Below are 23,685 nucleotides of genomic sequence, written 5' to 3' on the forward strand. Positions count from 1 at the left end.
AAACTTGTTGCTCATCAATAATAAATTGTGTTTTGATGCCTTTACCTGACAGCAGTACTATTAATGTGTGATTTTTCCTTTTGGTCATTTTCCAGTGGAGCAGATCCAGATGTCTGGTCTGAACAACAGAGATGGTTTGTTAAATTTCTTCTTCTGTTAAAACGATGAATCTCAGAGTCATTCTGTCTCAGTGCAGACTGTCCTGCGTCTTTCAAACTTATTATTAAAACATTTACAGGCAGGATGTGACGATCCTACAGCGCTGCTGCCTGCAGCCGTAACTCTGAGTTTGTCTCTGGCAATGAAGTGTAATGATCACTGATTGGTAGTTTGGCCACTTGATGGCGCTGTTCTGTTGAATAAGCTTGAAACATAGAAACGTGTTTTCTACAGATATTTGCAAAGATACAAGGAAATCACGTTTTCTTAAGAATAAAAGTAAAAATCTTAAAGTTTAACAACATCGGCATGATATGTTACCAATGCTAAAACAAAACTGAATAAGAGTTTTACAAAATGTTTCTTTGTTTTCACAGAGTGACGACTGAACCTCATCCATCCAAACTTGTTTTATCTCGTATAATTTGAAAATATGTCAACAGCCTTTCAATAACAAAGCTGTTTGAATTTACCATAATTTTTTTTATATGTTTTCATTAAAAATATGTATAAAAACTGTTAAAAATGCCATGATGAATAAAATGTAATTTGCTCAAAAATAATAATAAAAAATGTGCAAACCTACAAGAAGAGGAGAACAACTTCAAATTTTGTATCATATCTTATTTATTTTATGTACTGAACTTGTAAAGTGACTCCATGCAGCGGATCCAGAACCAAAGCATTAAACTTTAACTAAAATATCAATGTCAGTAAAATGATTATAGTGAAATGGTCTGTTCTTGTTGTAGGTTTAGGTGGTCTAAAGTACTGATGAACTATTTATCATGTGAGTTTTTGTTCCTGTGGTCAGTAGGAGGGTCCTCTACTGATCATGTGGTTTATTTTAACGTCTTTTGAAACCAAATGTAGGTAAAAGTCACAGTAGGAAGACATTCACTGCTTCATCATGGCTTTACAGCTGCTGTTCTTCATCCTCCTCCGTAAGTTTAGTTTATTGTCATTGATATTATGTTCTACTCTTTAATATAAAGTCTGAGGTTTTACAATCGTAATAAATTGTACTTTCCAGTCAGAAAAGATGCAAATGTTTCTTTGTCTCATTTTCTATAGATTTGATTCATGAAGCAAAAGCTGAAGGTTAGTTTCAATTAAGTATCCTTGGGGAAATGAAATATTTCTTTTCTGATAAAAGTTGATATCTAAACACCTTTTGAACTTTCAGCTCTTCCTCAACCAAACCTAACAGTGGATCGACTTGAGATGACAGAAACCAACTCAGTCACATTGAATTGTTCGGCTCCACATGTTTCTGTGTCTCTGTGTGATTTCTACTTTGAAAACAAAGAAATGTCAGCAAATTCATCCTGTGAGGAAACACTGACAGGATCTGAGATGCTGAGGCTGTTAAGCAGAAGATCACCAGCTGATGTCAAAGTTAAATGTGTCTACACTGTAAAGGATGGAGCTCTACAATCATTAGACAGTGCATCAACATTAATCACCATAAATAGTGAGTAAACAGATACGCAGTTTAATTTAAAAGGGGGTCTTATTCTGATTTGTGTTTCTGTTGATGAATGGCTATGCTGGATATCCATCATGTGTATAACTTTACTGTGATCATATTTGCAGATCTTCTTCCCCCCACACTGATAGTGAATCCTCTGGTGATCACAGAGTCAGACTCAGTCACTTTAAACTGTCAGCCTCCATCTTCTGTGAAAAATTGTCATTTCTACTTTGGGAGAGAAAACATACACCAAATATTTTCTTGTCTGAACACGATGACAGGAGCTGAACTTCTGTCTTTAACCAAACAAAGTTCACCAGCTAACATTGATGTAACATGTTTTTACCTGAAATTACACCAATCTCCAAAGAGTAACCTGCTCACCATCATCATACAATGTGAGTAAATACAGCTGTGATGAACTAATACAGATGACTGATTTTAAACTATTTGATCTTGTTTATGTTTTCAGTTCCTCCACCTGAACTGACTGTGTATCCACAGCAGATCACAGTTTCAGACTCAGTCACAGTGAACTGTGGGAATCCTTCATCTGTTTCTGTGGAGAATTGTTTTTTATATTTCATAAACTCAAAGATGTACAGAAGCATTTCCTGTGAGCAAACACTGATTACAGGAAGTGAGCTCCTGATGATGACACATCAAACTTCACCTGCTGAGGTTGAATTAAAATGTTATTACATGGTGAAGCGTGGAGGACTGCATCAGTCTCCATACAGCAAAACGTCTACAGTCACCGTCCACAGTAAGTTATTAACTCTCCCTATGATCAATGAACTCTAAATATTAAATGTTAGTCTGTCAATCCTATTTTCTTAATATAGTTTCAACATTATAACGTTTTGTCTTCTGACCCTTGACAGAAATCAAGTGGTTACCAGTTTGGCATCACACATTTGTATTTGTAGCAAACGTGTGAAAGGTCTAAATGTTTCCTCTGCCGTTGCAGATGTTCAGGAAACAGAATCGACCAAGTTTCAGAGAGTAACGACTGTCAGTGTGACTGATGGTAACACTTCTACAATCTCCATCCACAATGAATTACTAACTATTCCTCCTCTTTGTTCCAGATCTCTAAATTTACTGTCCATTCTGTTCCTACGATTTCACCTTCAATAAGTTGATTTTTGACATATTAATTAGCTTGGTATTACATGTTTACATTTATCACATAAATGTGAAGGTCTTAAATACTCTATTATTCTCTGCCATTGCAGATGTTCAGGAAACAGAATCGACCACGTTTCAGAGAGTAACGACTGTCAGTGTGACTGATGGTAATATCTGCTTCTAACACCAATACCAGACAATTTTAAACACATATAATTATATTTACTATGTACTTTGACTTTATCCATCAGGTCAAACATTTAGAACAACAGTGGAAACAGAAAGTCCATTTTCTGATCCCCCATCATCAGTGAATCCTTCATTATTTGGTACAACAGGTCAGTCAAAACTTCAGAAACATTGTCAGCTTCAACATTTGGACATGAAATTTATCAACAAATTTTTGTTTTTCTTTGTTTTCTTCAGATTCAAGTGGAAGTACCACAGTCAACACTTTAGGCTCAGTTTCTACTTTGTCAACGTCACCATCAGAGGCACCAGGTCATTTTATACACTTGAAAATGTGTCATGATTTGATACTTTCTTCTTTTGAAAACTTTAACACATAAAAGCTGCTGTATATATTACACTTTGCTATAGTTTACACAGGAATATTGCAGTAAAAAAGTATTTTTCCTCTTCCAAATGTCTATTTATTGCTTTTCTGTCATGCCTAAATGTTTAGAGCATCATACAAAGTTTAATATCAAAGATATTGGAAACCAGATTTTTACATAGACTTTAAAATAAACTTTTTTTTTACATTAGATTAATTTCTTACACTGAGGCAGGATTTTGTTAAATACTTCCAAGTGCTAAAAGCTGAAAATATAAAAACTGTATTACTATAAAAATGTTTGATGACTTTTTCCAGAGGAGCTTGCAAACATAATTTAGTATTTGACAGAATTCCTTTTTTAAACTGTATTACTTAAATGATTGGTCAAGGCTTTGATCTAAATGTTTCATCTTTCATTGCAGCTGTTGAGAATAAGGATTTTCCTGCAACCACTGGTACGATCTGCCTCTAAACTACTGTTTTTTGTTTATTAATGGTAGTTTTATTTCTTGGTTTTTCCATGTTGTGATCCGTAAAAGTTCTTTCTTACAGATTTCTTATTATTGGTTTTCTGTCGCACCAAAGTGAGATCATGAAAGAAAGTTTTTTCTATCTGACAGCAGTCACTGAAACCAGGCTAAATTTTTAGAGCATCATACAAATTTCAAAATAAAACATATTTGAAACCAGATGTTTATGTAGACTTTAAGAAATCAAACGTCTCTCAACCTGATTTTACATCAGATTTTACTTCTGTTAGTGAGGTAGGATTTTCTAAAATACGCCTCAGTGCTAAAAACTAAAAACTGAAACACTTTATTATCTCAAAAATATTGTATTACTTTCTCTGGAGAAGTTGACATAGATATGTTATTTAATATAAATGCCTTTTGTACTAAATTACTTGAGTTGAACGGTTTAGCTTTTCATTCCTCCAGACAGAGCTGATGTGAGTCAGATTTAGTAATTTAAATATTACTTGATGACAAAGATGTGATTATTTCTACAATAAGTGCTGAACTTGTTTCATCTCTTCATGCAGTGATGATGATCTGGAGGTTCATTGCAGTTGGATTGATCTCTTTAGTCCTGATTGGATTGACTCTAAAATGTTGCATAAGCAGAATGGGTAAGAATGCAGATATAGCACTAATTGAATTTAAATACCTTTTTAAATACAAGTTACATCTACATCTGCTTAAATATTTACTACATTTAACAAATTCTTTGGCATAGTTCTTTCCCAAAGAAAGTTAATAAAAAAATGTGTTTCTCTTTTTATTCTAGAGAAATGTTTTTTGAAAAGGTAGGAAAATGTAATTTTCTAAATATTGTTGCATAAATGTTGGCTGCTTTTTGAAAATCTCAGTTATTGTTATAGTTTACATTGTCTTGGATATGGACAGTAAAAATCTCTTGTTTAAGTCCAGTAGCATAAACAATATTAACTGCACACCGAAAAGGTTTAAAATCAACAATCACACTATTAACATATCAGTCAAATGTTTTCTGTGAGCCTCTGCTTCTACTTTAAATCGTTAATAATGGCTCCCTGCAGATGACCCTGTGAAAAAAACACTGAACAATTATGGTTTGGTGTGCAATAGTTTATTTATTATGTTGAAAATAAAGATGGAAGCACAGCTTAAGTTAGCAAGGCTGCATCTTTCTGAACTAAAGTAAAAATGCTTGAGGTTATTTTGAATGAGGCGTGTTTTTTTATTTTAAATTAAACTCCGGTTATTATTAGTATAAAGCCGTCATAACAAATATCAAACCTTGTTGTGGAGGTGATGTTTGAGTTTATCCTGCTGATTTTTTGTAGACTTTTGTTTGGATTCAAATCATTTTCAAACATTTTTTATGTCCATTTTATTAAAAACACAACAAATTAATTCTTGTCTGTTGCCACAGATCAAAAGCTGAAGTTTCAGGTAAAGAAAACAAAAAGTTTGTTGCTCATCAACAATAAATTGTGTTATGATGCCTTTACCTGACAGCAGTACTATTAATGTGTGATTTTTCCTTTTGGTCATTTTCCAGTGGAGCAGATCCAGATATCTGGTCTGAACAACAGAGATGGTTTGTTAAATTTCTGCTTCTGCTAAAACGATGAATCTCAGAGTCATTCTGTCTCAGTGCAGACTGTCCTGCGTCTTTCAAACTTATTATTAAAACATTTACAGGCAGGATGTGACGATCCTACAGCGCTGCTGCCTGCAGCCGTAACTCTGAGTTTGTCTCTGGCAATGAAGTGTAATGATCACTGATTGGTAGTTTGGCCACTTGATGGCGCTGTTCTGTTGAATAAGCTTGAAACATAGAAACGTGTTTGTACAGATATTTGCAAAGATACAAGGAAATCACGTTTTCTTAAGAATAAAAGTAAAAATCTTAAAGTTTGACAACATCGGCATGATATGTTACCAATGCTAAAACAAAACTGAATAAGAGTTTTACAAAATGTTTCTTTGTTTTCACAGAGTGACGACTGAACCTCATCCATCCAAACTTGTTTTATCTCGTGTAATTTGAAAATATGTCAACAGCCTTTCAATAACAAAGCTGTTTGAATTTACCATAATTTTTTTTATATGTTTTCATTAAAAATATGTATAAAAACTGTTAAAAATGCCATGATGAATAAAATGTAATTTGCTCATAAATGATTATAAAAAATGTACAAACCTACAGGAAGAGGACGACTTCACATCTCTGACCCATTTCTACTGCCACATATGTTGAGAGAATACATAACGACCAAAAAATAATAATTTCATTTTAGGTTTTTGACTTGAAAGATTAACTCACCGTCATATATTTTGTGTTTTATTTTATCTATATTTGTTTTTGCTCCAGAAGTATAAGATCTATTTTGTTAGTATTTAATGATTGCTTACTTTGTTGAGTTCAATCCTTGTGAATCATGTTATCAGTTTCAAATATTGTTCTATACAAATAAATTTTGCATTTGTTTTTATTCTGCTTTCTTTTATTAATGTTAGTCCGTTTTACAGGAACATCAGCGTTTGGCTTTTAGAGGAACTGAACCTTTGATTACCTCATCTAGTCTGATAAACGCAAACAAGTAACCAAAGTGTTTGGAAAAGATTTAGGAAATATGTTTAATTTGAATTTAATCTGGAGCTGGAAATTTACCACCTCTTCAGTTTTGTTGAGGCTCATATGAAGCAAGCAGACAATAAGCTATTGTGCAGAGGGCTAAATATAATAAATATATCAACATGTTACTGAGACCATCTGTCTTTACCCAGTTTAAACAGCGACTGGTTCATATAAGACTGAATCACACAAAACAATGCAGATAGTTTTACTGATATGTGATAGTGTTTTTGCTATTTTTAGATTTGTGAACAGATACCTGTCAGTGAGGGCTTTCAATAGAAAATGACAATTTAAACCACAAAACTTTATGTACTGAACTTGTAAAGTTACTCCATGCAGCGGATCCAGAACCATAGCATTAAACTTTTACTAAAATATCAAGTGTCAGTAAAATGATGATAGTGAAATGGTCTGTTCATGTTGTAGGTTTAGGTGGTGTAAGATACGGATGAACTATTTATCATGTGAGTTTTTGTTCCTGTGGTCAGTAGGAGGGTCCTCTACTGATCATGTGGTTTATTTTAACGTCTTTTGAAACCAAATGTAGGTAAAAGTCACAGTAGGAAGACATTCACTACTTCATCATGGCTTTACAGCTGCTGTTCTTCATCCTCCTCAGTAAGTTTAGTTTATTGTCATTGATATTATGTTCTACTCTGTAATATAAAGTCTGAGTATTTACTTTTTGCTACAATTGTATTACATTTTACTGTCCAGTCAGAAAAGACACAAATGTTGTTTCTTTGCCTCATTTTCTATAGATTTGATTCATGAAGCAAAAGCTGAAGGTTAGTTTCAGTTAAGTATCTTTGGGTAAATAAAATGTTTCTTTTCTGATAAAAGTTGATATCTAAACACCTTTTGAACTTTCAGCTCTTCCTCAACCAAACCTAAAAGTGGATCGACTTGTGATGACAGAAACCGACTCAGTCACACTGAATTGTTCGGCAAATGTTTCTGTGTCTCGGTGTGATTTCTACTTTGAAAACAACAAAGTTTTCAGACTCTTCCTGTGTGAAAACACTGACAGGATCTGAGATGTTAAGGATGTTAAATAAAAGATCACCAGCTGATGTCAAAGTTAAATGTTCCTACGTTAAAATGAATGATGCTCTCAGTACCACATCGTCAGACAGTGAATCAACAACCATCACCATAAACAGTGAGTCATCTGGTTATCAAAGATTGTAGCAACATTGATTAAGAACATATTGGAAATCCATCATGCATTAACTTTTACCTGTTTGTTTCTGTTTTTCTTTACTCATATTTCCAGATCTTCTTCCACCCACACTGATAGTGAATCCTCTGGTGATCACAGAGTCAGACTCAGTCACTTTAAACTGTCAGCCTCCATCTTCTGTGAAAAATTGTCATTTCTACTTTGGGAGAGAAAACATACACCAAATATTTTCTTGTCTGAACACGATGACAGGAGCTGAACTTCTGTCTTTAACCAAACAAAGTTCACCAGCTAACATTGATTTAACATGTTTTTACCTGAAATTACACCAATCTCCAAAGAGTAACCTGCTCACCATCATCATACAATGTGAGTAAATACAGCTGTGATGAACTAATACAAATGACTGATATTAAACTATTTGATCTTGTTTATGTTTTCAGTTCCTCCACCTGAACTGACTGTGTATCCACAGCAGATCACAGTTTCAGACTCAGTCACAGTGAACTGTGGGAATCCTTCATCTGTTTCTGTGGAGAATTGTTTTTTATATTTCATAAACTCAAAGATGACCAGAAGCATTTCCTGTGAGCAAACACTGATTACAGGAAGTGAGCTCCTGATGATGACACATCAAACTTCACCTGCTGAGGTTGAATTAAAATGTTATTACATGGTGAAGCGTGGAGGACTGCATCAGTCTCCATACAGCAAAACGTCTACAGTCACCGTCCACAGTAAGTTATTAACTCTCTCTATGATCAATGACCTCTAAATATGAAATATTTGTTAGTCTGTCAATCCTATTTTCTTAATATAGTTTCAGCTTTATAAAGTTTTGTTTTCTGACCCTTGACAGAAATCAAGTGGTTACCAGTTTGGCATCACACATTTTTATTTGTAACAAACGTGTGAAAGGTCTTAATGTTTCCTCTGCCGTTGCAGATGTTCAGGAAACAGAATCGACCAAGTTTCAGAGAGTAACGACTGTCAGTGTGACTGATGGTAACACTTCTACAATCTCCATCCACAATTAATTACTAACTATTCCTCCTCTTTGTTCCAGATCTCTAAATTTACTGTCCATTCTGTTCCTACGATTTCACCGTCATATAAGTTGATCTTTGACATATTAATTAGCTTGGTATTACATGTTTACATTTATCACATAAATGTGAAGGTCTTAAATACTCTATTATTCTCTGCCATTGCAGATGTTCAGGAAACAGAATCGACCACGTTTCAGAGAGTAACGACTGTCAGTGTGACTGATGGTAATATCTGCTTCTAACACCAATACCAGACAATTTTAAACACATATAATTATATTTACTATGTACTTTGACTTTATCCATCAGGTCAAACATTTAGGACAACAGTGGAAACAGAAAGTCCATTTTCTGATCCGCCATCATCAGTGAATCCTTCATTATTTGGTACAACAGGTCAGTCAAAACTTCAGAAACATTGTCAGCTTCAACATTTGGACATGAAATTTATCAACAAATTTTTGTTTTTCTTTGTTTTCTTCAGATTCAAGTGGAAGTACCACAGTCAACACTTTAGGCTCAGTTTCTACTTTGTCAACGTCACCATCAGAGGCACCAGGTCATTTTATACACTTGAAAATGTTTCATGATTTTGATACTTTGTTCTCATTTGAAAATATTAATGCAGAAAAGCTGCTGTATATATTACACTTTGCTATAGTTTACACAGGAATATTGCAGTGAAAAAGTATTTTTCCTCTTCCAAATGTCTATTTATTGCTTTTCTGTCATGCCTAAATGTTTAGAGCATCATACAAAGTTTAATATCAAAGATACAGTCATTGAAACTTTAAAATAAAACTGTCATTCGAACCAGATTTTTACATTGACTTTAAAGTAAACTTTTTTTTTTTTACATAGATTCACTTCTTACTGTGAGGCAGGATTTTGTTACTTCCAAGTGCTAAAAGCTGAAAACATAAAAACTGTATTACTATAAAAATGTTTGATGACTTTTTCCAGAGGAGCTTGCAAACATAATTTAGTATTTGACAGAATTCCCTTTTAAACTGTATTACTTAAATGATTGATCAAGGCTTTGATCTAAATGTTTCATCTTTCATTGCAGCTGTTGAGAATAAGGATTTTCCTGCAACCACTGGTACGATCTGCCTCTAAACTACTGTTTTTTGTTTATTAATGGTAGTTTTATTTCTTGGTTTTTGCATGTTGTGATCCGTAAAAGCTCTTTCTTCCAGAAATCCTCTGCTAATTGGTTTTCTTTTGCACCTAAGTGAAATCATGAAAGAAAGTTTTTTCTATCTGACAGCAGTCACTGAAACCAGATTTTTGCTTTGAAAATAGACTTTTCTCCTCACTTTCTGGTATTAAATCTTTATCTGCTTTATGTATGTTAAGATTTTCAGATTATTTTGCCAGAAAGATAAGACAGTATAAAGGGTCAGAGATTTTCTTGCTTCAGTACTTGATAGAACTGAACTTACATTAATTAATTTTGTGAAACATTTCTTGGTTTCCTTTCACAAACATCCTACAACAGTTTCTATTTTTGGGCTATTTCTATTTATCTAATCTCTTTGCAAAACTAATTAAATACAAGTTAAATGAGTGAAATAATTCTTTCATATGAGTTTTAGCTCAATAAAATTGCAAAGAATTGCTGTTCCAGAAGATTAGTTTCAAATTATTTAATTCCTGGCCACTAAATACAATAAAATGTTGTGTATTTTTTTTCTTTTCTATTTTATGGTACAAAATCATGCACTATTCCTTCAATTTTTAGCTTGAGATCAATGTTGTATTTAAGTTAGGAAGTTTTGTGTTCTCTCTGAATTAAGCTCTGCATGAGTTTAATGCAAATGCAGGGGAACAATTATGAATACAAGATTAGTATGTTGCTAACAATAACTTCTTTCTACAAATTATGCATTCCATGTTTTGAACTACCTCAGGTTGCTTTAACATCTTTTACGTTGTGCTTCCAGATAAAGCTTGGTGTACTAAGATGTTTGCAACATTTTGTTTTGACCATTAAGGAAGTGAGACTGATTCACTGTGGTTTTTGTTTCCCCAGCAGCAAATTGGAAATTCGAAACTAAATGGATGTATGTAGCTGTACCTGGTTTTGGAGTATTTGTGGGAGTAGTTTTGCTTGTGGGACTTCTCTGTTCCTTCAGATGGAGAAGTGGTGAGTAGACGCCTGAGAACACGAGTGTCTCTGTAGCTTTAAACTTCCCACCCATTTTGACACCTAACATCATTCAGTTACATATTTGAGAATCATGCAGTTTCTACCCATCACGGACATAAATGTCATATCTCGTCAAGGTGCTTATAAAAATTATGTCAAACAACAAATTTGACTGCCAAGCTTTATTCTTTGGTGGATTTGATCTAATTCTCTCAAAGTCAAAACTATACATACTGTAACACTTTTCTTTGGGAAGTCCTGACCAAGATGCTGGATTGTTCCTTGATGCATGTTTGAGGCCCTGTTTATACGACAATGATTCAAGTGTTTCAGGTCCAGAGTGTCAGGACTGTTGCAACAGTGATGTGACACAATCCAGAGGACAAACAGTCAGCAGTGATGATCGGAGCGTTGCCGTTAGCATCCAGATTGGGTTATTTTATTTGTGAACAAGCAAACCTTTTATCCATCCAACCATCCATCCATTTTCTGAGCACCCTTCTCCCTAACGGGGTTGGGAGGTGCTGGTGTTTATCTCCAGCTGCGTTCCGGGCGAGAGGCGGGGTCACTCTGGACAGGTCACCAGTCTGTCGCAGGGCAACACAGAGACAAACAACCATGCACACACACTCACACTCTCACATTTAGGGAGATTTTATTTTTTTTTTGAAGAAAGAAGAAATTGTATGTGAAAATTTTTCAAAATTATATGTAAAAAACTTATTACTAAATACACTTTTGTTTTTTTTGACAGATAAAAAAACTTACCGGAGGTAAGGTATTTTTTTCTCACTTCAACTGGAATCAGGTTGATCTGTTTACTTTGATCTGTTAGAGAAAAAAAGTTTATCTTATTCGATTAATATTTATCAGTTCACTACAGGGAGATTTACTGCTTTATTTAATCATGAAATAAATTAGTGCTGTAATATTTCCACTGTGGATTTTGCTCAGAATGACAGCTATCTAATAAGTAAACTATATACATTTAAAAAGTGTGATTACACTATTAGAACATGTTATAAGTTGTGCAAAATATTCATTTGTTTTATCACGTCATTTTATTCCAGATCACGAGGCTTTAATGGTAACGTAAATATCCATTAATCTGGTTTTTCAACATGTGTTTACATATTCTGCATTTATAGATACATGCTATTTAAATTTTTGTTCCAGATAACTTCATAGGAATGAGGAATGTCACTAATGGAGGACTGGTAACTTTTTGTAAAATGTGCACATCATGCAGTCTAAAGGAAAAGAGAAGTTCGTTTATTTTAACTCTGTATTCTCTCTTTCCAATCAATTATATAAAAGTTACCTGTTGGGGATGAAGATGGCTACCACACAGTCACCTCCGTTCCTGCAGACGATTCTGCAACTGGTGAGCTGCTTGTTATTCCTCTAGATAATCTATAAGTTGAGGTTCAGTTTGTTATTAGCTTTTGGAAGAAAAACCTCAGAAATTTTAGCATTATTTGACAAGTTTGTAGTTGCAAAATTGGGATTTTACATGCAAGTTGATTGTGAGATTACATTGTTTATTTGTTTTGCACATGTTCAGGTATGAGGCATACTAATAATCAAAGTACCTAAAAAGCAGAAGTCAGACGTGTTTTAAAACTGAGAAATGAGAAGGCAACATAAATGATGTACTTAATTTGATCATGCTTTTCCAGAATCTGTTGCGATTAACAGACAGAACTCTCAAAATGAAAATGTAAGTAAGATACAACGGTTTACCAGAAGTGAACATGTTTACTCTAAAAACAAAAGATGTAAAAAAATAAATTATGTTTATGTTCTTCTTTAACAAGCATGATGTTTACCACGTTTACTCCACCATCCCTGATGAACCAGAAGAACCGACCGTAGTGAAGGAGCTGTACTACACCATACAAGCTCACTGAAAAACAGCTTTTGTTTAAAGACGCATTAAAATATCCGCTAAATGTACAGTTACAGATTATGATTTTATAGATATTTTTATTATTATCATTTCATAATTGTTGTTCCTTTCCTTTCTGGACTATAATTACTTTTAAAAACGCAGTGCTGTTTTATCTGTTCAGCTGTTTTCTTTTTGTGACAAAATTCAATGTTTAAAAATGTTAAAATTTTATGTATTTTTTTATTTTTGTTTTGGGGGAGTATGTCTTTGTCAGTCTTGCACATCTGGAGATGAAAGGTTTTTCTCAAGATTAAATTAAGAACAACTGAAAACCTAAAATTATTCCAAAGAATGACATTTAAATTAAAGTCTAAACTTTAACTAGGACATTTTAAACAGCAACTTCATTACACTTCTGCTTGTGTGGTTTTGGTTATCCAGTACTGAATCTCCTTTAGCAGGTTTTGTGCCACTGTTGTTTTGTATTTGCCTCCATAAAAGCAGCTTCTCTCTTCTTAATAAAACCAACCTCAGCCTGATGCAGCTTCTTCCATGTTTCAGTTTGTTGGTTTTCAGTCGTGCTGTTTGTTTTCTGTGAAACTTCATTTTGTTCTAATCTAATGAGAGTAGATTTTTAGCAGTATCACATTTTATTTAGGGGAATCTTCAGATGTTTTGTTTACTGTGAACTTATGTATCATTGTCCTTTCACTTTGCAATGATGAGCCACTTTGTTACGTCGAAATCTATGGAAACAGATTTGTGCCAATAATACCACACAAAATGTTTTACTTCTGAAATGCTTCTTCTGTTTCCTTAATTTTAGTTTTTATCCTGTCAACCTCTTTGTTGGTGTAACTACTTATTGTTCTTTTCTTGATATATGGAAATACATTTCTAAATGTTTTTGTCACTGGATGTTAATTTTTAACAAGTATTATCTGAAATGATCATATTCAGAGTCAGAAAAGCCAAAATTAAAACTTAACCCAACACAAAAATACTGACTAAACTAAGTTACGTAGTTTTGGCAATGTTGGTGACTTATTGTGGTTTTAATTCATTTGAAGAAGGAAAGGAGAGAATCATCAACTGAGATAATCAACCTGAAGAGGAAAAATATTGATCTGCAAAGTTATCCATTGATTGCTTCTTGTTTAAGATTGGCTTTAGTTCTTTAAATTACTTTTGATGCACTGCACAAACATTATGGGAATTGTTTGATATTTCAATTTATGGCGGCGCCTGTTTTAGTTGTTTGCTGTTCCGAATGTTTCCCTCCTCTGATACAATGTCTGGTTAAGAATCGTAACTTGAACAAGATTAAATAAAACAACAGAGACTCATCTGCTCATGTTTGCACAGTTGTTAGTTTCCGCTGAAGTCAGCAGCACCTAAATGTGGGATCCTTTTATAGAATGGTTTTCCTGTTTAGAGCAATGAAGTGTGTCAAACAAACATTTGACCCTCAGTCTCATCTCTGCTCACTGGTGTTTGAAGGTCTTTTCTCCATCATGGCAAAAATACAGTTTTTTGTCATCCTTATCTGTAAGTTGTTTTTTATATTCTGTTATCAGTCTAGATTTGGAAAATGCATATATTCTGAATTTTTTTTATGCGTAAACATTTTGCTGAACTTTTATTTTAATCTTCCTGGTAGGTTCCATTCATGGGTTCTGGACGGAAGGTCAGTGATAAAACCCCCCATAAATGATCAAAGTCACATGACATTATTCCCTTTTTATATTTGATTTAATGTTTTATTCAGGTTTTCCTCCACTTAAGCTAACAGCGAATGAGTCAGAGATCATGGAGACAGCCTCAGTTACTCTGACCTGTGAGGGTCAGCGTAGTTCACGTTGTTTTTTATACACTATCAACAGAGGAACAAATCATGAGTTCTCATGTAACCAGACGTTTACTGGGACTGAGCTGCTGAAGATGGCAAAACTTTCTCGACCCGCTAACGTTGAATTGAAATGCTGCATCCCCGATCAGTTTGGATCATGTTCTCAGTACAGTGACATGCTGTCCGTCAACGTACAAAGTGAGTAACTTTACCTTTCAATTTTTGACCAGGGGTTATTTTTGTTGTGCTAAGTTAAGTGACTTGATATAATTAAAACTTCGTAAAACAATGCCAGATTTAATATTCTGGCCATTTTGGCAAAATGTGTCTGGTATTGATTTTCCAGATTCGTTCTCTATTATCATAATTATTTACAGTTTGCCATTTTAGAAGCACTATGTGATTTTTTAATAGCCCAGGCTATATAGTGAATGATTGCGAATATATATATATATATTTATATGGAGACAGAAGGGCGAACCAACCAGACATTGTCGTAGTGGATAAACATCAGAGGAAAGCCGTTGTGGTAGATGTAGCAATACCAAGTGATTGCAACATCAGGAAAAAGGAGCATGAGAAACTGGAGAAATACCAGGGCCTCAGGGAAGAACTGGAGAGGGCCTGGAAGGTGAGGACCACAGTGGTGCCTGTGGTCATCGGGGCCCTCGGGGCAGTAAACCCCAAACTGGAGCAGTGGCTACAACAGATCCCAGGAACAACATCAGACATCTCAGTCCAGAAATGTGCAGTCCTTGGCACAGCCAAGATACTGCGCAGAACCCTCAAGCTCCCAGGCCTCTGGTAGAGGACCCGAGCTCAGAGGATAAGAACCACCCGCGGTGGGTGAGAAGGGAATTTTTATATATATATATATTTTTTTTTTTTAACCAATAAATCTTAAAACCTTGGGATGCTTAATACAATATATCACCTGAACTATTGGTTCAAGCCTCCAGACCACTTTTATGGCTGTAAAATCTCCGGCCCAGCAGATTGCTTCTGCTGCATTGATAGCATTGCCAGCTGTGTAACAAGTCCAGTGTTTTGTGTGTAAGTTTGCTGTTACTTAGATTATAACAAAGTCACAGCTGCACTCTAGGATCACATTACCAAGTTCAATGCAAATACTTGACTATCAAGATGGATGCCAGAGTGTAGAGACATTTTAGAGATGTTTTCTTTTTTTCTTTTGCAGCTCTTCCTGCACCTGAACTTACTGTGAATCCAGCAGTGATCACGGAAATGGACACTGTCACACTGACCTGTGAGGCTCCTTCCTCTGTTTCTGTCTCTATGTGTCATTTATACATTCTGGTTGAATCAAGAGGATTTCAGAGAAACAGTTCCTGTCATCAGACACTCAGAGGAACTGAACTGCTGGAAATGGCGAACATGGCAAATCGAAGACTTCCTGCTGAGCTTAAAGTGAACTGTCGGTACACGGCTGAGCCTGGACAGGTGCTTTCTCAATATGGGAGTCTATCATCCATCCTCATTCAAGGTCAGTGACTATCTGCTGATCATTGATTATTGTATCCCAACATAATGATACTGCAAAAACATATTCTGCTGTAACTATTCGTTTCAGATAAACCAGAGAAAAAGAAAGATTTTACAACCTTCATTCCCAGCAGAATTTCAACTGGACCCACAAGCAGGATTTCAACTGGACCCACAAGCAGGATTTCAACTGGACCCACAAGCAGAAAAGGTGTCCCACTTTGTCCTCTCCTCTCCTCTCCGCTCTTACGATTAATGATATATTTTATTTTTTAAATTGCTTTGTTGCATTAAATCTATAAATATAATAAAAGTAAATAATATCCTCATTCATGTGATGTTTTTTTAATCTCTTTTCAGAATCAAACAATAATCTGACTCATCGCTTTACTGTGGATAAAGTCTTTGACAAAACAAGTTCATCCACACCATTGCCGAGTAAGTATGTGTTCTCATAAACCTCAGAACATGAATATTCCAGTCGTCAATTACTATATTGATTATTGCTACTATTAATTGAGTAATTGGAAACAAATTGTGTTTTTTTTCTTTGAACTGCCCAGTAATTCTGGGAGGAGAAAGTCTGTCGTATAGTCAAATGCTTATTGGTCTCCAAAAAATGATAACACAAAAAATTGGACTTAGCAATAACTCGTAGGCAGAAGTGAGCGCATGCCGTACGAGCTGGACACCTGTATGTATTTTGTCTAGTTTGACTTATTTTGACTGTGTATCTCTTCAACAGATTTGAGGATTCTCAAAATATTGTTTGTGGCTCTGACTGGTCTAGGATCAGTCCTTGGCGTTATTTTTCTGTTTTATGCATTTGTGATCCGTCAGAGAGCTGGTGAGAACATTTTTCTTTTACATCATACCTACAGCTTTGCTAGGATATACACAATACACCATTTTCAGTTTTTATGTTAAGTTAATTTTCATGTAGAGACACAATTTCAATCCAGAAATTACAGACTAAATAAAAAGTAAGTCAATGCCATTAATGCGAAAAGCATGTTTTTCTTTTTCTTAGCCAGAATTTTGCATCCCACAGATTGTAACTCACAAATCAGTAAATTAATTACAGATACTTCTGATCTTAACTTTTCATGTAAAGAATTAGCTTCCTCCTCTCCATCAACATGGAGTGGACCAGAGAGCTGTGGACAAGATACTGAATCTCCTCCAGGCTGAAAATAGCAAAATAATCAGAAAAATATCTAATATTTTTGCTACAGATCTGGAAGGGCAAATCATGCAAGAGACCAAAAATGATGATGTAAGTCTGACTCAGCAGATTATCCACCATGCAGTTCATTCTCAAACTGTGGTTGATGCTTTTATTTTCTCTTTGCAGCCTGACAACCTTTACCACACTTACAACACCATCCCTGATTGGCCTGCGGGTCCAAACTAGATGTGCCATTATGATTTGTTGAAACAAAAGGTTTTTATTCTATCTATTATGGTGAATAAGAGAACAACCTACTTTTTCCTTTGAGGTCATACTTTTAAAGTTTATAATTTAGAGCTGAAATTTGATCCTCCATGCTTGCTTTTTTTTTTCTTTTTTTTTTGGGAGTTAGATTATAATTCATGCATTTATGCTAACTTAGTTGAAGTTAAATTTTCCTCCATCTTGTAATTCTTGTTCAACTGTAATTTATTGTTTAGTTTGCATATCTGCGCCACCATGCTTGTTTTCCTATCTCTGTTGAATCTGTTATAATTCAGCTTATTTTTGTCTTTTGAAAAATTAAACCCGATGAGATGCACAAAGAGGAAGCAGCACAATGTGTAAAGAAGGAAAATATTTCTTTAGGTTTATTAATCTCTTTCCTTAGACACATGGTTCAGATTACATGGACGTTTCAACAAATTATGGCTGAATATATAAATGTAACATTCTTCAACACACTGCATCTTCATCATGCATATTAACTTCTCTCACTTTAATTGAAGAGAAACTGGCAGAGCCGTTCAAATAACATTTTTTATTTACTGTCTTTTATAAATATTTTTTGACAATAGATATTTTGTTAGAAAAGCAACTGAAATATTCAGGGAAATAAAACATTGCACATTAATTGATTTTCACTGATTTATAGCCAAAATGTGTCTTTTCCTTATTCTTTCCATAGCTCACAAAAGTGCATTTTACGTTCCTTTATTTTTTTCTCATCACAATGAAACACACATAATATCTTCTTTTGCACAGTGGACTTGTTCAGACTTTGACAAAAGACAAAAAAATCTCCTGTTTCCATTTGCCGTTTTCCCCTCCCATTAATTCAGCAGACATTCAGAACAAGACAAACTTCCAGTGTAGTGATTTGCAATGAGCAGAGCAAACTCACCAAGCACGCACTCTTATAGTTCACATTATGTTGTGTTTTCTGCAGTAATGGATCTGAGCCTCAGAGCTACTGATAAAGACCTAATAGAATCTCAGTTGAGTAATGTCTGCTGCAGAGGTGAGCGAAGTCGTTTCTGATCAGTCATGTTCTCTAAATGTTTCTAAGCGGCTTCTGGTGGAGTTAGCGTCAGACCTGCAGCTCACGGTCACCTGCTGACGGTCGCTGCAATCAAAGGCAGCAGATTTACAGCCAGGCAGCTGGAGAGGCGACCGGCTGAGCCGCACTCCATGGCATTTTCCTGCAGAAAACACACACACTGCTGTAATACCTCAGTACATTAACATCATGTTAAACAATTTGATGTGCTGGATCTAGCTTCAGAGGTTTCAATGATGCAAACAATAAAGTAAGCCAGAACAAGATAAACAACATTTCATTGGATGTTTTTGGAATTTTTGTTATGGAAGAAAGAAATTGTATGTGTTTGTCTAATTTAAATAAAACTGGGAGGATCCCACCTTTATTGCTGCAATTACAGCCGCCAGACTTTTGAGAGTATTTTTTTTACTTTCTTTAAGCTGAAATCTGTCATTGGTTCAAAGGTAATTCTCAGTCAGAGTGGATGGAAAAAATCTGTGAAGGACTATTTAGGTTGCACTAAACTGATAATTTGATTTAGAGAAATTTTATCTGACTTTTTGTGATGTTATTATTTCATTTCTGTTAATATTTTTCATCCAAAAAAGATTTAAGAAGAAAAAAAAGTTTTCTGTATAATAATTGTTGCAAACTTGTATTTCTGTAAATTGAATGATAAGCCCTTATAGGAGCATGCAAATCGAACATTATGTCATCATTGTGCAAAATTCTCCGTCTCTTTTCTCTCCTGATGGACTAACTCCTCCTGCTCATCACTCATTGATCCCAGATTCTCAGGAAACCGACCCAGATGTGAGAACAAGTCATGCATTTGATGCTCATGTTGCAGCCATACTTCAGAAAGTTGACCTGATTGAGCAAAACCAATGTGATGACTGGATTCAATACATCAAAATTATCCTGAAACAGTTGGAAACAAATGTTTGACTGATGACCAGTGTTTTGAGTTTTAAAATTTACTATGATGGTGATTTAATGGTAATTTGCTGCCAAATTACTTTGAATAAGAATCAAGTAAACATTTTGGCTTGTTTGTTTATCATGTCAGTTTGTGGACAGGAACATTTCTCCTACCTCAGGGTGGAAAGGATGACATGACTCGGGCTTTTTCCTGTCCTTCTGCAGCTTTAGTCTGTCACACTTTAGTGACTCGTTGTGTTCAAAGGAGTCAAGGATAGAAATGACTAAACAGTTCATTAAAGCTCACATTTAGAGTTTCGAATAATTTGTAACCGGGTGGTGTATTAGCTGTTTATTTGAAGTTGTAAATTCCCACCCGTTTCAGGCCCTTGAATGCAACATGATGTCATTTCTGGTTAGCGGGGCTCATTAACGTACCGGGTGCGAACGCCAAGTTAAGTGTGTGTCAGATCCATTGTTGTGCACAGTTGGATCGTGGATGGACGAGTGCTGGTCGTGTGCTCTGTGATCCAGGATTGGACTATGGATAAGGGAGGGTTTCAGCAGTTCACTGCAGCATCTAAACGTATTCCGTGTGGGGATTAAGATTGCCGCAGATTGCCGCTGTTGTATTTTATGCTCTCACCTGCATGCACATTTTTAGAGGTTTATTAAATGGCTAATAGGTTGTCCTGAAGAGCTAGAATGGTAGCATAGACACCACAGAACCAGAACGATAGTTATTTTAAATCAGCTGATTGGGCACCGCGTCATAAGGCGGGGCTGGCGCAACTTGGGATTTCTTTCTTTTTCTTTTTTTGTTTTGTTAACATTAGTTTGTGTTGATTTGCATGATTAACTTGGTTTGCAATTATTCTTTTCTTTTGTTTAAATCTCAGATTGCTTCTGTCCTGTGCTTTGTGCACCACCAGATTTTAGAATTAGAATAATAAAGTATATTTTTAATACTGCAAAAAGAATGAATTAATGAATAAATATTTTTGTACACTACTTCCGTTTCATCATTTTAAGCCAGACTTACTTGAGTATTTTTAATTGGGATTTAGGATTTGAGAAGTCTACCAGTTGGCTTTACGGCCACGTCCTCTTCCACGATCCGGGCCCCTTTCCCTGTGTTACAAATTTATTAACTCTTATACAAATCCCATAACCAGCACTTAACAATGCTTAACGCAGCAGGTCTATAAAGGATATACTTGATCTCGATGGGATCCATTGTTACAGGATCAACGGTGCTGCAGTCGCACTTGTTGTCAACTACAACCATGAACAGGTTGCTGCTGGGAATCTGCTGTATGACAAAAGACCTGCATCCAGCACACAAACCAGAATTAAAATTGTTACAGTGAAAAGTTTAAATCATTTGAAGATTCAGTGACGAGCTTCTTGACGTGAGGCTAAATCGGTACCTGACACAACCACCACAGTCAATGTTGCCTGTTGTCTCTTTAATGGTGCGTTCGGAGACGAAGGCTGGGTATTCTGTGTCGCAGGGCACCATCATGGTTTTACCCTGAGGTCTCTGAGCTGTTCAGGAAACACATATTTAGCTCCACCACAAAGTTTGCACAAAAAGGAAGGAAGTTTTTCTTTCTCGCCGTGTGGTTAATTTTCACAGACTACCTTTGACTGAGAGGTCGACGTTCCACCAGCTGTACAGGTTGAATTCTAGCAGGAAACTAAGAAAACAGCAGAAAATGTAAACATGCATCCTTTGTGATCATTATAAAAAGTAAACTACAATGTACTTAAAAGTTATTACATGACAAGTTCTGTCAGGAGCCACTTAACCATTGAGAAAGGCTGAAAGAAAAGAAAAGGAGGAAGAAAATGTTTCATACTCGTCACAGTTCTCCCCACTAACCATTGCATAACAACGGTGCACAGACAGTGCATACATACATCCCTGCTATTTCTGAATATTTTGACCATAGAGATATTACTGCAACAGTCTGCAGAGTTCTGGTCTTCTTCTATTTACAGGTTGGTGTTTCTCAAACACTCACATCTGATAAAGTGCGTGCGCTGTCGCTGCTCCCGGCGTACTCTCTGCAAAGCGCCTGGTAATCATACAGGTTGATTCTGCGACACAAGCACAACAGCACAGGTTGTAATGCAAACAATTAAGACCTGCAGTGAAAACAGAGACAGACCTCTTAAAGGAGCCCATTTGGAGAAGTTTGCTCATGACAGCACCCTCCACCTCTCCAAAGAAAAGCCCTGTCTGAGAGAGAAGGACGGTTTCTTACATTACTGGAAATCTTACAGGAATAGCATAAAAAATAACATCCTAAATAGTACCTGCGTATTAATGATCTATCTACTAACTTAGCATATTCAGACACTAAAATCTTTTGCTGATTCTTCAGCTCAGGCTCAGTTAACTTCGGATGGAAATGTAAAAATTGCCATTTTTAATCCTTTAAATAGTGCTTGAATATTGGTCGCTTTGCTGCAGCTCCTGCTTCTTATAACTTTCTTTCAACAATGGCTTTTTACTTGCTACTCTTGCATAAAGTCCAGATTTTTGGATGCAGGATTAAAAGTTTTCAACAGATTCTCTCTCTCACTCTACCTGAGATTTTTCTTCTGTAACAAGAATGAAGCCATTGTTGTCAATGAGGTAGCAGTTAATGTCCTGAAAGGACAGAAAACAAGAAGGTTAAGTTAAAAACAACATCAAACAGGAATAAAAGCAGTGATATGGAAACTTTCTTACCTCACTGTCACAGCTAATGATACATTTTCCATCCAGAGCTGTGCACTGAGTAACACACAATCAGAGTTTATTTTCATCCCTGATTAGAAATTAAATTATTTCTAAAATATTATGTCACAGAGGTTTCAGATTACCTGTCTGCAGGCAGTCCAGAACTTTCTCTGAAAATACTCGAGCTTCATTTGGATCCCCACAGCTGAAAACAGCATAACACTGAGCTCTGACTTGATAAACAAGAGCTGGAGATAAATGTGATGTGGACGACTATTACCAGCAACAATTGGAGACTTTCTGTCATCGAGGAGCTGAATTGCTGTGCTGGCCAACACCACACTCTCAGAAGCTAGAAAAGAGCAGTGAAATTTATTAATGTTACCTTTAATGCTCACTAGGTGGCACCCTTTACCCGGCAGCTGCTGGGCGACTGGCGACAGTGGAACTTCCTCGGATCCAACTTTACTGTTCCTGAAATGAATGTCGTGACTGAAGATTTCAGTTTATGCATTCAGTCATTTAAAATAAACTGGAGGATGTAAAAGTTCTGCACAGAAAGTCTGAGTCCTTCATATCCCCCGAACCGTGGCCTGAACCAGGTCCATTAAAATGACTCGGGTTATGAGGCGGATAAGATGAGCTGCACGACTTGCTAGTAAAATTCAGTCTAAATAAGGATTTTCCTATTAAAAGACTGATTTATTTTTTGCATCTCAATGAGTTAGAATACAAGTTGAAAGTTGCTTTATTCAGTAATTCAAAGAGAAAAATTGATACACAATTTAGACTCAACCTGGGCTTTCCTGCATGGAGTTGGTGTGTTTTCCACATGCATGTGTGAGTTCTCTGCTGATGCCTCCTTCTCCCACAGCACAAAAATAGGACTTTTGTGTTATAGCCTCTCTAAATTCGGGGTTAGTGTTTGTATGTCATCAATCTTTGTCCAAAATGGACAAAGATTCACTTTTGTCCAAAGGAAACTGAAAATTTCCTGAGACTTTCTCAGATTGTTGCAACATGAAAATGATCTCAGTTGGAGAGACGACTTTTTCTAAACCTCATGATGTGTAGACCCAGCCTGGTTCTGGTGTCCAGCCTCCTGCGATGGAGAACGATGCATTTTCTCCATCACATGGTGGAGATTTATTTTCTGTGTACCTGCTTTTTCATTGGGAGAAGCAGGGTGGTAAGTTCTGGGAGAAGCAATGAACGCTGTTGATAAAACGCAAACCACTCACCCTCAGAAACACTGCATGGGTATCTGGATCAATGGATCCAGATTTATTGCAAACAATTGTGACTGTAGCTTGCAGTTAGATGATAAAAAAAATAGCCTTTTGTTTTATGCTTTGGTTCATACAGAGGACTGCTGAGAAACAATTGCTTGATGGAGACGTGGATTCTGTTGAAGTTTACCCAATTGTTTGGTCACGACGTGTGTAATGCGCCAGCTAAAGTGTGA

General features: G+C 35.7%; 4 protein-coding genes and 1 long non-coding RNA gene across 6 annotated transcripts in view; 4 read left to right on the forward strand and 1 right to left on the reverse strand.

Moving 5' to 3' along the window:
• Nucleotides 1-1,871: 1,871 nt before the first annotated feature.
• Nucleotides 1,872-5,441, forward strand: LOC129358406 (uncharacterized). The gene is made up of 11 exons (XM_055027440.1): nucleotides 1,872-2,031; nucleotides 2,106-2,399; nucleotides 2,604-2,663; nucleotides 2,872-2,931; nucleotides 3,016-3,102; nucleotides 3,191-3,265; nucleotides 3,746-3,778; nucleotides 4,366-4,452; nucleotides 4,611-4,629; nucleotides 5,238-5,257; nucleotides 5,367-5,441. The coding sequence occupies exons 1-11, from the start codon at nucleotides 1,908-1,910 to the stop codon at nucleotides 5,429-5,431; spliced, it is 924 nt and encodes a 307-aa protein (XP_054883415.1). The 5' UTR covers nucleotides 1,872-1,907; the 3' UTR covers nucleotides 5,432-5,441.
• A 1,575-nt stretch (nucleotides 5,442-7,016) lies between these two features.
• Nucleotides 7,017-7,848, forward strand: LOC129358247 (uncharacterized). Its single transcript, XR_008605777.1, has 4 exons — nucleotides 7,017-7,067; nucleotides 7,211-7,237; nucleotides 7,323-7,611; nucleotides 7,726-7,848. It is a non-coding gene; the product is annotated as an uncharacterized LOC129358247 (long non-coding RNA).
• An 11-nt stretch (nucleotides 7,849-7,859) lies between these two features.
• Nucleotides 7,860-14,117, forward strand: LOC129358246 (uncharacterized). Its single transcript, XM_055027146.1, has 14 exons — nucleotides 7,860-8,001; nucleotides 8,076-8,369; nucleotides 8,578-8,637; nucleotides 8,847-8,906; nucleotides 8,991-9,077; nucleotides 9,166-9,240; nucleotides 9,751-9,783; nucleotides 10,717-10,830; nucleotides 11,588-11,606; nucleotides 11,904-11,920; nucleotides 12,010-12,050; nucleotides 12,151-12,217; nucleotides 12,513-12,553; nucleotides 12,651-14,117. Exons 1-14 carry the CDS (start codon nucleotides 7,878-7,880, stop codon nucleotides 12,741-12,743), a joined length of 1,125 nt encoding a protein of 374 aa, XP_054883121.1. The 5' UTR covers nucleotides 7,860-7,877; the 3' UTR covers nucleotides 12,744-14,117.
• A 115-nt stretch (nucleotides 14,118-14,232) lies between these two features.
• On the forward strand, nucleotides 14,233-17,618 carry LOC129358320 (uncharacterized). Its single transcript, XM_055027285.1, has 9 exons — nucleotides 14,233-14,272; nucleotides 14,385-14,411; nucleotides 14,493-14,771; nucleotides 15,772-16,077; nucleotides 16,165-16,287; nucleotides 16,437-16,514; nucleotides 16,822-16,923; nucleotides 17,312-17,352; nucleotides 17,431-17,618. The coding sequence occupies exons 1-9, from the start codon at nucleotides 14,239-14,241 to the stop codon at nucleotides 17,488-17,490; spliced, it is 1,050 nt and encodes a 349-aa protein (XP_054883260.1). The 5' UTR covers nucleotides 14,233-14,238; the 3' UTR covers nucleotides 17,491-17,618.
• Nucleotides 17,619-17,871: 253 nt separating this feature from the next.
• Nucleotides 17,872-23,685, reverse strand: part of cacna2d3 (calcium channel, voltage dependent, alpha2/delta subunit 3) — a 35,887-nt gene continuing 30,073 nt past the window's right edge. The window contains exons 27-38 of one of the 2 annotated variants that reach the window (XM_055027283.1): nucleotides 22,501-22,572; nucleotides 22,364-22,425; nucleotides 22,230-22,274; nucleotides 22,086-22,148; nucleotides 21,664-21,734; nucleotides 21,517-21,592; nucleotides 21,273-21,313; nucleotides 21,134-21,189; nucleotides 20,920-21,037; nucleotides 20,704-20,817; nucleotides 19,664-19,745; nucleotides 17,872-18,728 (exon numbers count right to left, since the gene is read on the reverse strand). In XM_055027283.1, coding sequence (XP_054883258.1) covers nucleotides 18,636-18,728; nucleotides 19,664-19,745; nucleotides 20,704-20,817; nucleotides 20,920-21,037; nucleotides 21,134-21,189; nucleotides 21,273-21,313; nucleotides 21,517-21,592; nucleotides 21,664-21,734; nucleotides 22,086-22,148; nucleotides 22,230-22,274; nucleotides 22,364-22,425; nucleotides 22,501-22,572 — 893 coding nt within the window. In that variant the 3' untranslated portion in view covers nucleotides 17,872-18,635. Of the gene's footprint in view, nucleotides 18,729-19,663; nucleotides 19,746-20,703; nucleotides 20,818-20,919; nucleotides 21,038-21,133; nucleotides 21,190-21,272; nucleotides 21,314-21,516; nucleotides 21,593-21,663; nucleotides 21,735-22,085; nucleotides 22,149-22,229; nucleotides 22,275-22,363; nucleotides 22,426-22,500; nucleotides 22,573-23,685 lie in introns of those variants that run through there. The other variant, XM_055027284.1, reaches the window with a different exon arrangement.

This window comes from Poeciliopsis prolifica, unplaced genomic scaffold, assembly GCF_027474105.1.
Source record: "Poeciliopsis prolifica strain line A6 unplaced genomic scaffold, Auburn_PproV2 SCAFFOLD003, whole genome shotgun sequence".
NCBI classification, from domain to species: Eukaryota; Metazoa; Chordata; class Actinopteri; order Cyprinodontiformes; family Poeciliidae; genus Poeciliopsis; species Poeciliopsis prolifica.

Coding starts and splice junctions, on each gene's coding strand:
- LOC129358246 (XM_055027146.1), top strand. CDS start 7,878: ATGACAGGAGCTGAACTTCTGTCTTTAACCAAACAAAGTTCACCAGCT. Junction 8,370..8,577: donor GTCTACAGTCACCGTCCACA/GTAAGTTATTAA, acceptor CTGCCGTTGCAG/ATGTTCAGGAAACAGAATCG. Junction 9,078..9,165: donor TTCATTATTTGGTACAACAG/GTCAGTCAAAAC, acceptor TGTTTTCTTCAG/ATTCAAGTGGAAGTACCACA.
- LOC129358406 (XM_055027440.1), top strand. CDS start 1,908: ATGACAGGAGCTGAACTTCTGTCTTTAACCAAACAAAGTTCACCAGCT. Junction 2,664..2,871: donor GACTGTCAGTGTGACTGATG/GTAACACTTCTA, acceptor CTGCCATTGCAG/ATGTTCAGGAAACAGAATCG. Junction 2,932..3,015: donor GACTGTCAGTGTGACTGATG/GTAATATCTGCT, acceptor TTTATCCATCAG/GTCAAACATTTAGAACAACA.
- LOC129358320 (XM_055027285.1), top strand. CDS start 14,239: ATGGCAAAAATACAGTTTTTTGTCATCCTTATCT. Junction 14,273..14,384: donor GTTTTTTGTCATCCTTATCT/GTAAGTTGTTTT, acceptor TCTTCCTGGTAG/GTTCCATTCATGGGTTCTGG. Junction 16,515..16,821: donor TTCATCCACACCATTGCCGA/GTAAGTATGTGT, acceptor TCTCTTCAACAG/ATTTGAGGATTCTCAAAATA.